Source organism: Topomyia yanbarensis, chromosome 3, assembly GCF_030247195.1.
Source record: "Topomyia yanbarensis strain Yona2022 chromosome 3, ASM3024719v1, whole genome shotgun sequence".
Taxonomy (NCBI): domain Eukaryota; kingdom Metazoa; phylum Arthropoda; class Insecta; order Diptera; family Culicidae; genus Topomyia; species Topomyia yanbarensis.
The window spans coordinates 76,829,589-76,843,441 of NC_080672.1; the positions used below are offsets into that span (position 1 = coordinate 76,829,589).

General features: G+C 42.7%; 1 protein-coding gene across 2 annotated transcripts in view; it reads left to right on the forward strand.

The window, feature by feature from the left end:
* LOC131690732 (roundabout homolog 2-like) overlaps positions 1–13,853 on the forward strand; it is an 834,482-nt gene that overhangs the window by 560,784 nt on the left and 259,845 nt on the right. For both annotated transcript variants that reach the window (XM_058976690.1, XM_058976691.1), the window contains exon 3: positions 9,656–9,949. In XM_058976690.1, the coding sequence (XP_058832673.1) occupies positions 9,656–9,949 (294 nt within the window). The remainder of the gene's footprint in view (positions 1–9,655; positions 9,950–13,853) is intronic.

A 13,853-nucleotide genomic window follows, 5' to 3' on the forward strand; every position in this document is an offset into this window, starting at 1 on the left:
GCGAGTCAACTGCCTTATCAGAAACGATGCAGAGAAAATTGTCGCTTCCGTTTCGTGGTGCCTATAGGGACATACGGACTAACGAAACGGGTGGGTGTTAGGAAGGGGATCTGGTAGCGCAGTCGTTTCTCGGTTGATAGGTAAATTGAAAATTGGCATCGGGTTGTTTATTTTTCCTTCCGAACCATTTGCTATCCTAGGCGGAGACTGTTGTGGAGGTGGGTTTGTTTCGGTTAATGGTTGATCAAATTGTGGCAAAGCGTAATGGAATTAGTTAGCAATGTAACCAATAGGGAAGGTAATTTTGTGTTCGATTCAAGTGTCTGATATCTTTCGTATTGGCAGGATAGAGTAAAGAAACAGTTGTAAAAGTTGGATCATGATGTTTTCAAGTGGGCAATTGTGCATGCCAGGTTTCAAACGAGTTTTTACAACTATTTGCAATATCAATGATTTTTTTCGCACTCCGAATTGTGTTTGCTGGTAGATGTAGGGTAAAATGTAGTGTCGAAAACGTCGGAGTTCTCAAAAACAATAACAATTGCATATACTTTGAACTTTTGATGGGGACGCATAGTAATTTGTAGTTTTAATTCTGTGCATCTCGGCCGAGCCCAACTATAATCGTAGGTTTGGAAAAAGCAAACATGCTGTATCGATTTTGTGGGCTATTTTCGGCAAATTTAGGACTAAGAGAAACGAAAGCAATGAAATTAAAAGACGGATGGGTATTCTAGAGCGAATCACTTATAAACATAGAACGGAAAAGTAGAAGTAGGCAGGCTCATATGGACATGATCGAAAGGAAATGTGAAGAGTCCTTTGCCTTCTGATAAGTAGGAGTTGGGATCATTCGTTTTCGAGCTCTCCATCGAGATAGAGGTTGTTTTTTCTAGTCCCTAGTGCTGTGTGAGGCGATAAAGAATAGTGTTAATCCGCATTCAAGGTTATTTTGCCAGTTCGGTTCGGTCCTCAGTCTTTTGTTCGCGTGTGAGGATTAAACAATAGCCAGCTGTATAAGCTGGATCGGTTCGTCGTTGGACACCAGTTTAAAGCAAAGTGGTTTTTGTCTTTTGTAATACATTTATTGCTTTCTTCCGTCTGCGCGGGCGCTGACCCCGTGCGTTGACGTTTTCTATGGTTCGAACTCTCAACTGGTCCATTTGTGGTCTTCTTTCGGCCCAAGACTAAATCACTGAATCTTCTTCAGATTTCTAGAGACCTGACGGAACGGTTCTCGGCTGTGACCGAAATTTCAAAGGTCCGCTCGGACAAGATAAGGGTGTTGCTTTACGCGGGATTATAACGTGTATATTCCAGCTGTAAAAGTACAATCCGAAGGCGTCGTCACCGATGAGAGTTTGACGTGCGAGGATCTGCTGAAGTACGGGGTTGGCCGTTTTAGAGACCGCTTACTTCAGCCAGTGAAAATACTTGAGTGCAAACGTTTGCACTCAGTAGTAGTTGCGGGGGATGGTTCAAAAACGTACCCCCAATCAAACTCTTATCGGGTGACCTTCGCTGGTACCGCTTTGCCAAATTTCGTCCTCTTGCACAGGGTTCGTCTGCCTGTGCGTCTGTTTGTGCCGCGGGTCACGAATTGCACAAAGTGTAAACAATTGGATCACACAGCCACCCATTGTAGCAATAAGGCCCGCTGTGGAAAATGCGGGGAGAATCATCTAGATGATTCGTGCAGTAAGCAAGCCGAAAAGTGTCCTTACTGTGCGGAGAGTCTGCATAATATCTCGGCATGTCCCGCGTACATAAACTGAAACGTTCTCTTGCGGGACGATCCAAACATTCTTTCGCAGAAATGTTAAAGAATGCTACGCCACCATCCTCAACAAACATCTATACTCACTTGCCTCCTGACGAGGGCGAGGCTGGTAACCCACAAGAGGGAACATCTACTAGGGTGCCTAGAAGTTATAGGAAGAGGAGGAACATTTCCTCTCCTAAAGTTCCTTGTAAAGGCCAGAAGGTGTCCCTTGACGGGGCTCCGAAAGTGACATCTATTGGAAGTTTTGCAACCAAACCGAAGCAATTAGCTCCTTGTCTCGGAGGATTAAGCTCAGAGAAGGAGTTCCCAGTACTTCCAGGAACATCAAAAATCCCAAGTGTTCCTTTGTTTCAGTTCGAGAATAATCACAGCACTGGAATTACCAAACTCTCGGACATAGTGGACTGGATAATAAAAACTTTCAATATAACTGATCCTATTAAAAGTCTTATGTTAGCTTTTCTCCCAACAGTAAGAACATTTTTGAAGCAGTTGACTGCTAAATGGCCCCTCCTCTCAGCGATTGTATCCTTCGATGGTTAACTCATCGAACGAGGTCACGGATTTGATCACTGTTTTACAGTGGGTTTGCAGAAGTATCATCCCGAAAATCGATTCCTTCAAAATTTTAATAAATAGTTTGAGATGCGAAGCATTTGCATTATGTGAAACTTGGTTAACTTCAAATATAGATCTCAACTTCCACGATTTTCATATTATTCGCCTGGATCGAGACACTCCCTATGGAGGAGTGCTTTTGGGGATCAAAAAGCGCTATTCCTTCTACAGAACTAACCTTGCCTCGATAACAGGTATTGAAGTTGTCGCTTGTCAAGTAACAACCAAAGGCAAAGATCTTTGCATAGCTTCCATATATATATTCCCCCCAACACCGCGATTGGGCACCGCCGGCTACATGACATCATTGAATCCCTGCTGGCACCGCGACTTGTTTTAGGAGACTTTAACTCTCACGGTACGGAATCGGGTTGCCTTTATGATGATAACCGTTCCTCTTTAATTCACAATATTTGCGACAACTTCAATATGACAATTCTAAACACGGGTGAAATGACACGGATTCCCCCACCAGCGCGACCAATCGCATTAGATTTATCCCTTTGCTCGACCTCGCTACAGTTAGAATGCGCGTGGAAGGTAATCCCTGATCCCCACGGTAGCGACCATCTGCCTATCGCAGTCTCAATCAATAATGGCTCAAGGCCACTGGAAACAATCAATATTTCGTATGACCTCACACGAAATATCGATTGGAAGAGCTATGCTGCCGCGATATCCGACAACATCTAATCTACTCAAGAACTTCCTCCGGAGGAAGAGTACAACTTTTTGACTGGCTTGATTCTCGACAGCGCGAATCAAGCTCAGACTAAGCCAGTACCCGACGCGAACATAAAAAAACGTTCTCCCAATCTCTGGTGGGATAAAGAGTGCTCAGTCGTGTACGCGAAGAAGGCCGCTGCGTATAAAACCTTCCGGAACGACGGGTTACCCGCTAGTTTTCGACAATACGCGACGTTAGACAAGCGAATGAAGAGTTTGATGAAAGCCAAGAAACGTAGTTACTGGCGCCGGTTCGTTGACGGACTAACGAGAGAAACATCGATGAGCACTCTTTGGAGAACGGCCCGGCGTTTACGAAACCGAAACAGTACTAACGAGAGCGTGGAATATTCAAACCGTTGGATATTTAATTTTGCCAAGAAGGTTTGTCCGGATTCCGCCCCGACACAGAAGATCTACCGCGCCGCGTCCCCTCACGATAACGCTAACGAAACACCGTTTTCGATGGTGGAGTTCTCACTTGCTCTCTTGTCATGTAACAATAAAGCCCCAGGGCCAGACAGAATCAAATTTAACTTGTTAAAGAATCTGCCAGACTCTGCCAAGAGACGCTTGCTGAATTTATTTAATAAGTTTCTTGAGGGTAATATTGTCCCTCATGACTGGAGACAAGTTAAGGTCATCGCCATTCGAAAACCAGGAAAACCAGCCTCCGACCACAACTCGTATCGACCGATTGCGATGCTGTTCTTTATCCGAAAGTTGTTCGAGAAAATTATCTTGTTTCGCCACGATAATTCGGTTGAAGCAATTGGCTTACTGTCAGATACACAATTTGGTTTCCACAAAGGCAATGGGACGAACGATTGTCTTGGGTTGCTCTCAACAGAAATTCAAATGGCTTATGCTAGCAAAGAGCAGATGGCATCAGTTTTCCTAGATATAAAGGGGGCTTTTGACTCAGTTTCTATCAAAATTCTTTCTGAGAAGCTGCACCAGCATGGTCTTTCACCGACTCTAAACAACTTTTTGCTAAACTTGCTGTCCGAAAAACATATGCATTTTTCGCATGGTGATTTATCGACATCACGAATTAGCTACATGGGTCTTCCCCAGGGCTCATGTCTAAGCCACCTTCTCTATAACTTTTACGTGAATGACATTGACGAATGTCTTGTCAATTCCTGCACGCTAAGGCAGCGTGCAGATGACGGTGTGATCTCTATTACAGGTCCCAAAGCCGTCGATCTGTAAGGACCATTGTAAGATACCTTGGACAATTTGTTTGCTTGGGCCCTCCAGCTGGGTACCGAGTTCTCCACGGAGAAAACTGAGCTAGTCGTATTTTCAAGAAATCGTGAATCAGCGCAACTACAGCTTCAATTAATGGGTCAAACTATTGCTCAGGTTTCAACTTTCAAATATCTCCGGGTCTGGTTCGACTCCAAAGGAACCTGGGGATGTCACATTAGGTATCTGAAACAGAAGTGCCAACAAAGGATCAACTTTCTCCGTACAATAACCGGAACATGGTGGGGTGACCACCCAGGAGACCTGATCAGGCTGTACCAAACAAAAATATTGTCGGCGATGGAGTACGGGAGTTTCTGTTTCCGCTCCGCTGCGAACATACATTTCATCAAACTAGACCGAATCCAATATTGTTGTTTGCGTATTGCTTTGGGTTGCATGCACTCGACACATACGATAGTGTCTAAAAGTGCTGGCAGGCGTTCTTCCGCTGAAAAATCGATTTTGGGACTCATATCGATTGCTCATCCGATGCGATATCTTGAACCCGTTAGTAATTGCAAATTTCGATAGGCTTGTTGCGCTCAATTCTCAAACCCGACTTATGTCCTTGTCCTTGTACTTCGATTACATGGCACAAAATATTAATCCCTCTTCATACTATCCCAACCGTGTCAATCTCTTTCATGCTTCTGATTCAACTGTATTCTTTGACACATCCATGAAAGACGAGATTCGTGGAATCCCGGATCACATACGTCCGCAAGTGATCCCAAGCATCTTTCATAGTAAATTTCGAGAAGTCGACTGCAACAAGATGTTTTACATCGACGGGTCAAGCCTCGACGGCTCCACTGGCTTCGGTATATTCAATCAAAACCTCACCGCCTCATTCAAACTCAATGATCCTGCTTCAGTTTACGTCGCAGAACTTGCTGCTATTCAGTATACCCTTGGGATCATTGATACTTTGCCCACCGATCATTACTTTATTGTTTCGGATAGCCTCAGCTCAATCGAGGCTCTCCGTTCAATGAAACCTAGAAAGCACATTCCATATTTTCTGGGGAAAATCTGGGAGCGCCTGCGTGCTTTGTCTGTAAGATCGTACAAGATTACCTTAGTTTGGGTTCCCTCGCATTGCTCCATTCCAGGTAATGAAGAAGCGGACTCTTTAGCTAAGGCGGGCGCTTTACAAGGTGACATATATGAAAGACCAATTAGCTTCAGCGAATTTTTCAGTATTACTCATCAGAGAACCCTCGAAAGTTGGCAAACTTCATGGAGCAATGGTGAACTGGGAAGGTGGCTACATTCGATAATCCCTAAGGTATCAACGAAACCTTGGTTCAGCGGGATGGATGTGGGTCGGGATTTCATTCGCGTGATGTCTCGGCTCATGTCCAATCACTACACGCTGGACGCACATCTCCGGCGTGCGGGCTCGTGGATAGCGGTATCTGCGCTTGCGGCAACGGTTATCACGAGATCGAACATGTTGTCTGGGCATGCGCCGAGTACTGTTCTGCCAGATCTCAACTATTCGATTCCCTTCGGGCCCGAAGAAGAACACCCAATGTCCCGGTTCGAGATGTACTAGCAAGCCGCGATATTGCCTACATGTCCCTTATATACACGTTCCTGAAAACCAACCATACACCATCAATATCCAAATTTAAATGCCCCTATCTTTTCTCTTATCATTCCCAGAAGTGCCCTCCTTCGCCTACCGTACCCCAACGATGGTCTGATACGACTCCAAGACGAGACAAAACATCTGTCGAATGAACCAACAACACGAGACTTACAGTAAAACATCACACGCGCAACGCGGTGTGTTTCCGATCCGTATCTGAGCCGTACTACGAAATCGTCTGGAGGAACCCCTGCCGGCTCGAGGAAAACCGCCCGGCGTCCCAATACTTGATGCATCCGTTCGAATCTGTAATCCTGGCCGTTGATTCCTGATGCCGGAAACTGAAAGTTTATATCCCCACCCCGTTCAGCCTTGTCCACCCTCTCTCCCATGTCTCTGATACACAGATGTATGACTTCACCCCCTTCTCCCCTTGAATATCTTCCCAAAACTTATGTGCCCCCCTATCTTCTAGTTTTAGTTGATCAATATTTAATCTCGTGAAAAATGCCCAACAGTACCACTACTTTAAAATAGCCCTAATTAATTCCCCCTAATGTTGAAACACTCTCTCTATTTATTTCTAGTTAATAAGCTTGTAAAATGTTCCGCTTAGTTAATAATTAATTTCTCCTACAATCTGCCTTCTAAAAATTATAAAGCGAATTACTACACAAAGAACACACAAAATGACCCACCCCCCTAATCTTACGAATAATATATTATCCCCTCTTTTATATGTATAAGTTAGCTGTAAAGTTTTTTTTAGTTGCATTATATAAAACAAGATAATATTGAAATGTGTAACCCGCTAGTTTTAAGAAATTCAAAATGTAAAACAATGAAAAAATGGCTCCTTTAAGCTAACGCATACGTGCCCTATCAAATAAACAAATTAAAAAAATAAGGTATATTATTCCTATATACTGCTATGAAATTTCGTACGGATCGGTTGTATGGTTCCGGAAATATAAAATGCATGAAACGTCGAAATTTTGCATCTCAAAAAAAATTGAGAAAAATACTAAAAACTTTTTGGGACTGCTAATTTTGCCCATTTTTGCTATTCTCATAGAGAAAGGTTAAGCAGTCGGGCGAGAATTTCGATCTTTTAATCGAGGCCCGTATGTCTCTGTGTGTATGTGTGTGTGTCAAATAACGTCACTCAATTTTCTCAGAGATGGCTGAATCGATTTGCACAAGCTGAGTTTTAAATGAACGGTATAACGCTTCCGTAAGCTGCAATTGAATTTAGTTGATCCGACTTCCGGTTCCGGAGTTACGGGTTGAAGAGTACGGCCACACAGCAAATTCCGTTATGAACTGGTAACACTATGGTGTTCGAACGATACATATTCTAATAGGTTCAACATTACTTGAGTATATGGGTCTAGATCACCAATAATGTCAATTTGCTAATTTGCGTATTTGCCGATATTTGTTGTTCTCTGTAGTAATCCATTTATTTTTTCGAAATTGAGACACTTTTATTTTTAAATATTTCTTAAAAACAGTTTGGCAAAATTACGAATGTGCGAAAATTACGGAACCCAATTGAGTGTTGTTCTGGGTTGTAATTCCTATCTGTTTTCAGTTTCTAATACAAACTAAAGCTTTAGTTATTTTTATACCGAATATAAAATTTAAGCATGTACTAAAAAGATCCGAGTTATTCGTACCCCCTCAAATATTCATCGGTCCATTGTACACCCCAATGCGCTTAGCATTCCGGTCCGCACCCATACCTGGCAGGGGTCCATAAATAGAGACGTAAATCCAGCTACTGGTTTAACAACGATTCTGGTTCGCTGCTACGGTAGCCCACGAAGTGACTTATGGTTATCCGTTAACCGACTACGCTAGGCAACATTAGCATATATGTATAGGTACTGGGCTGTAGGTAGATGTTGGATGGCGATAGAAAATTACCCGCAATTTTGAAACGATTGATTTTTTAGCCGAATCAATTTATGGTTCATATTTCGCTCATATTTAGGCCGTTGTAGAAGGAAAAAAATCAGTCACTCGAGCAAATTAGGCATATCAGTTTCGGATCAGACGGCCACGACCACACTCGTTTCGCGGAATACGTATGTCTATGGCAGTTCCAGTAAGCGATCGCGACTGCGTGGTCGGTAGCCAGTTCGCCCCACAGCAGGGGTTCCTGTTTTCGCGGTTGTTTTATGGCTGGTTTCTCCTTCTGGCGTCGAATCTTTTCAAGTAGGTAGCAGTTACTTGGGTTCTGTGCTTTTCTTACAAGAATTATGTGACTAGTAGTTGGTAAAAAAATGCGTCGATTTCGCTTGGTCAATAACAAAATTATTAATATTCCACTGTCTAGCGAATCAAAAAAATAAACATCACTGCTAGTATGATCAATGTAGAGCACGAGCAGTCCCCGTCTTCGAACCAGCTTCAGTTACAGATAAGGAACTCGCTCGCGGAGTTTACGCATTCCACCTAACATGTTGTGATATTTTGCTGCCAGCTTCACAGCAGCTGGTCCTACCGCGCGCTGGCTGGCGGGCTCGGTATGAGACAGCTCACGCGCCGTGCCGCCACATGACTGATGTGTTTTGGAAAAGGTAGCCAGCTCATGTATGTATGGTGCACCGCTGCGTCACCGTCGCCGCCGTCGCCGCCACCACGTTCCTTGGAGGGTGAGAAATTTTAGCGGAGCAGGTCGTAATTAATGAACGACTTAATCGCTCCGTTAAGTGTCCGAATTTCTTGTACGATGACCATATTCGGAATCTCTCACACAGATTAAGTGTGAGTATGGCTGTTCGATCGGCTGGCGTGAGTATGGCTGCTGGGGTCGGCGGAGTGTTGGGGACTTTTGACGTGTTTGGTTAATTGAGCATCTGTTGTTGGTTGTCAACTTTGAAGTGTGGTCAATTACTAGGAGATGTTATTGGACTATTAGATTTTCGAAACTTGGAGTACATAGAGTCTCGATCATGACAGAGCGCGGTATATCTGAAGGTCATACCGACTATGGTAGGTTTGAAGATTTTAAGTTATAAAATTGAGCTAAGTATTTTGCTTGCAATCAGATGCAGGTTTCCACATAGTTGATTGAATAGTACACAATAATATAACGCATATTTATGAAACACGTAACAGATACCAAAAGTACGTTTTAATTGTATCCATAGTCTCCGTCCTGTTACATAGTGCGCTTTTGCAAAACGATCATTTTGCAAAATACTTCTCACTCGCAAAAAACGATGACGAACTCGACCCTGACTTTAATTACACCGCATGCATCCGCAGTCACAAAGTACCACAATGTGATTATTTCATCTCCCTGATGACAAAGACATTTCCGCAACCGAATCAAAACACCGACCTTTCGTACGTCGTTCGTACGTTCGTCAGACCATGGCACCAAAGCGGATCTGATGACTCGCGACAGCAGCCTTGACAGCTTAGCTGCGTTATCACCCAACTCACAGCCGCATTGGAAAGCGGATTTCGATTGCAGCCTCCAATGCAATCCCATTACCGAACGGCGCCTGAGTCAGACCCGCTTACCCCGAAAATGTCGATGACACGAGACGACTAGTCGGTTCGATTAATAATTTGCATATTTGTAGGACATAATATTCCCCGCATCCACTTTCGAACGTTGTTTCTAATCAGCTTCCCCCTCTTTCTCTCTCTTTCACCATCCACAGCTCAATACCGGACACCGCGGATAACGGAACATCCCAGCGATGTCCTGGTACCGAAGAATGACCCCGTCACGCTCAACTGCAAGGCGGAGGGTAAACCGGAACCGAAGATCGAATGGTACAAGGACGGCGAACCGGTCAAATTCACTCCGAATCATGTACTGCTACCGTCCGGGTCGTTGTTCTTCCTGCGGACGGTACACGGCAAGAAGGAACAGGACGGCGGAGTTTACTGGTGTCTGGCTCAGAACGCGGCCGGGAAGGTGCAGAGTCGGAACGCTACGTTGCAGATTGCCGGTGAGTACTGTTTGTTATTTGATTGTACGTATATTGGTAGAAACTGGAAAAGTCAATTACAGCCGACACATCCTCAATGTTTATGGGTGCAATTTAAATAAATCTGTATTTATTTTTCTGCATACATACACTGAGGGAAAATTACTCTTCCACCTATTTGCATAGAAAATCACTTATTTAGAAACAATTATTGAATGCAAGGATCGTGCGTAGCCGGCCTCAGTTCGCGTTATAATGAAGGCCCTACACGAGGCTATTTCTGTCATTGCCAATGGTAACGGTTTAATTATGCATACATGCATGCTGATCGTGAGACAACGAACGACGCCACATCAGTGGCAGTAGGCTGCAGCAGCAGCATATCGCTTGCAGCGGGATAATATGCAGCCAGAAGACAGCGGGCGACGTGTGATGAGCCAATTTCACCAGTTCTCTCGGATCAAGTTCACGTTCGTCGGCTATCCGCGACCGGCTAATTAGTTCACGGATGCCGTGCTGACCGGATCGGTGTCAATTTAATGGTAATATACATGGTAATAGTCGTAAATTGCAGTACTCTTACCTGGACATATTTGCTCTGCGAAGTCACCTTCGATTAGGAAAATTAGCTGCCACTTAAATCGAGGGAGACATCTTCATGTCACAATTTGTTACTGGCAGCGACTTCCTTTGCATTAGCTCAGGTTGGTGGCAACTTGAGTAGTGATTGGAAGTATCCTGTATCGATGAAGTGCACAAATTAGTACACCCAAAACACGAGCCGTGCAACTGGTGTATTTTTTTTTTTTGAGTTGTAGAGCCTTGATTCCACTGCGACCATTTAAAGGAATATTGTGGTATGACTCAATTAGATGTTATGCACATCAGATTTCCCTTCATAATTGAGATACGAAGGGCCTTGTCTGATTTTGCATATTATCCCAGTTAGAATCAACTCGTTTTATGAATCTGATTACCTTACTAGGATTTGATTGTCAAATCTCAGAGGGCTGTGGGAGCCCTTTTCCAAGAATTGAATATCTATAACTAACAAGAGCGCTGCAATCACAAAATAGATGCTCCGCTGTCTCATTCTTAAATTGACAGAAACGACAAATCGGACTTTGAATTTTTCCCATTTTATGTAGATGATATCTACTAGGGCAGTGACCGGTAAACAAACTAGTTATTAGTCTAAGGTTCCTCTTACTTAGATTAAGTAAAGTTCGAGCGGCTTTGGCACTCGGCTTTAGAAATTTCCTTGCATGCTTTGCAGTATCTGTGGCGTTCCAGTTCGATTCTACCATAGACATTTCCCATTTCCTAAGTTCCATATTTAAAGTACAGGTTGAGACTCCGTAGAATGGTTCTGGGCCTATAAACTCGGTCTCGGAACCTTGTCTTGCCAAACTATCAGCTGATTCGTTTCCTTGAATTCCATTGTGACCCGGCACCCAAAGCAAGTTTACTTCATTCTTCCTTGCCAGTTGCTTAAGTAAAGTAATGCATTCCCATACTAACTTCGACTGACAAGTTGAGGCTTTTAAAGCATTAAGAGCTGCTAAGCTGTCTGAAAAGATACAGATCGTTGCAAATCTATATTTCCTCTTGAGACAGATATGCACACACTCAATAATTGCTTGAATCTCCGCCTGAAATACAGTTGGGTAGTGTCCCATCGGGATAGTTGTTTTTATCCCGAGTCCAAACACCTCGGCTCCTGTACTGCTACTCATTTTTGAACCATCCGTAAAGAAAACAATAGAGCCTGAACGGAGGGGGGGAGGGAATTTCATGGTTTGCCTTCGTCTGCATCCAGTCTATTATTGAATGTGAAATAGGATTTATATTGAATTTTTTGAGGATCGTTAGATGTCCTGTCATATCTTCTTCTAAAATTTTTGTAGATCGAGTTAATTGCAAGGCACTTTTTTCTGCCTGCAATTCCACGAACTGATGAAGCGGTAGGAGATTTAGAAGAGCATTTAGAGCCACGGAAGGTGTGCTCCGAATCACCCCAGTTGTTGCAATACATGCTAGTCTTTGCAGTTTATTCAATTTTTTCTGAGCGGTCACCTTTTTAGTTTTAGGCCACCATATTAATGAAGCATAAGTCATTCTAGGCCTTACTATTGTCGTATAAATCCATTGAATCATTTTAAGCCGAAGGCCCCATTTTTTACCGTAAGTTCTTTTGCAAACCCAGAAGGCATTTGTAGCTTTAATAATTACCTTTTCCAGATGCAAGTTCCAATTAAGCTTGCTGTCCAGAATAACACCGAGATATTTAACTTCTTTCGAGAATTCAGTTAGAGCTCCATCTAGAGTTAAATGTGTTAATGAAACGGCCCTTCGTTTAGTAAACGGAACTATTGCTGTTTTTGAAGGATTAATGTTAAGATGGAGATTTTTACACCATTTAAGTGTAAAATTTAGTGCCGCTTGCATTCGGCTGGAAATTGTGCTTTCATACTTCCCCCGCACGATGATGCAGACGTCATCAGCAAAACCAATTACCTCGAAACCGTCGACTACTAAAGACCACAATAAGGGCGATAAAACTCCTCCCTGAGGACAGCCCTGTTGTGATCGGATTACTAATCTTTCCTCTCCTAAATCAGCTGAGATCTCTCGGGTAGCGAGCATTACCTCAATCCAATCAATAATACATTTATCGAGACTTCTATTTTCCATAGCTGTCCGCATGGAACCATAGGAAGCATTATCAAATGCCTCTTCTATATCAAGAAAGGCTGCTAGACATAGCTCCTTGAATTGAAATGATTTTTCGATTTTGTTTACTAATACATGTAATGCTGTTACAGTTGATTTCCCACTTTGGTAAGCAAATTGAATTTTGCTTAGAGGAAATCGCTTGAGACACGTAGACTTTATAAAGTCATCTAAGATTTTTTCCATTGTTTTAAGTAACACTGAAGATAAGCTAATTGGACGAAAGGCTTTGGGGGACCTTTTGTCCTTTTTTTCCAGCCTTTTGAATGAAGGTTACCCGTACTTGTCTCCAGGCTTTTGGAATATAGCCTAGAGTAATACTGGCTCTAAATAATTCAGTTATGTATGTACTTATTGTCTTTTTCCCTTGTTGAAGAAGTGCCGGAAATATTTCATCTTTACCCGCAGATTTAGAATGGTTGGAATGAACCCAAAGCCCATTCGACTCTAGATCGAGTAAAGATATCACTGGCTTTATCATAGGCATTCGCGGACCAATCTTGTGTTGGACATACTCTATTCGATACCAGATGATCTTCCTTCGAAATAGGAATCGAACCCGGGAAATGAGTTTTCATCATAACTTTCAATGTTTCAGAGGAATTTTTTGTAAGAATCCCATCTTCATTTTTAAGTCTACCTGAACCATTTGAATGGTCCTTTGATAGCGCTTTATGTAACCTAGCAACTACCGGAGCACTTTCAATTTTTTCGCAAGTGCGTTTCCAGTCTTTACGTTTAGCCTTCTTAATATTTTTGTTATAATCCGTTAGGGCTTTTTTGTATTCATCCCAGACACCTGTGGCTTTTGCTGTATGGAACAACCTACCGACGTTTTTTCTCAACACTGATAGGTCTTTATTTCACCAAGAAACATCTCTGTTTGAAAATTGCTCTCGTATAGGACAACTGGCTTTGTAGTAGTCCACAATATTCTTTATAATTTGGTATGAAGCATGTTCTAATTGATCAACAGTTTTGATTTTGCTATTTGGAATAAAGATATGATTGTTGAGATGAAAACGATAAAGGTCCCATTTTGTTTTTCTTGGGTCGCTGTATTTTTCAGATATAATCTCTCCAGCTTTATATTCAAACCTGATTTGTTTATGATCGGACAACGATTCTTCATCCGACACAATCCATTTTTCAATATTCTCTGAAACTATATCGCTACATAACGTGAGATCTA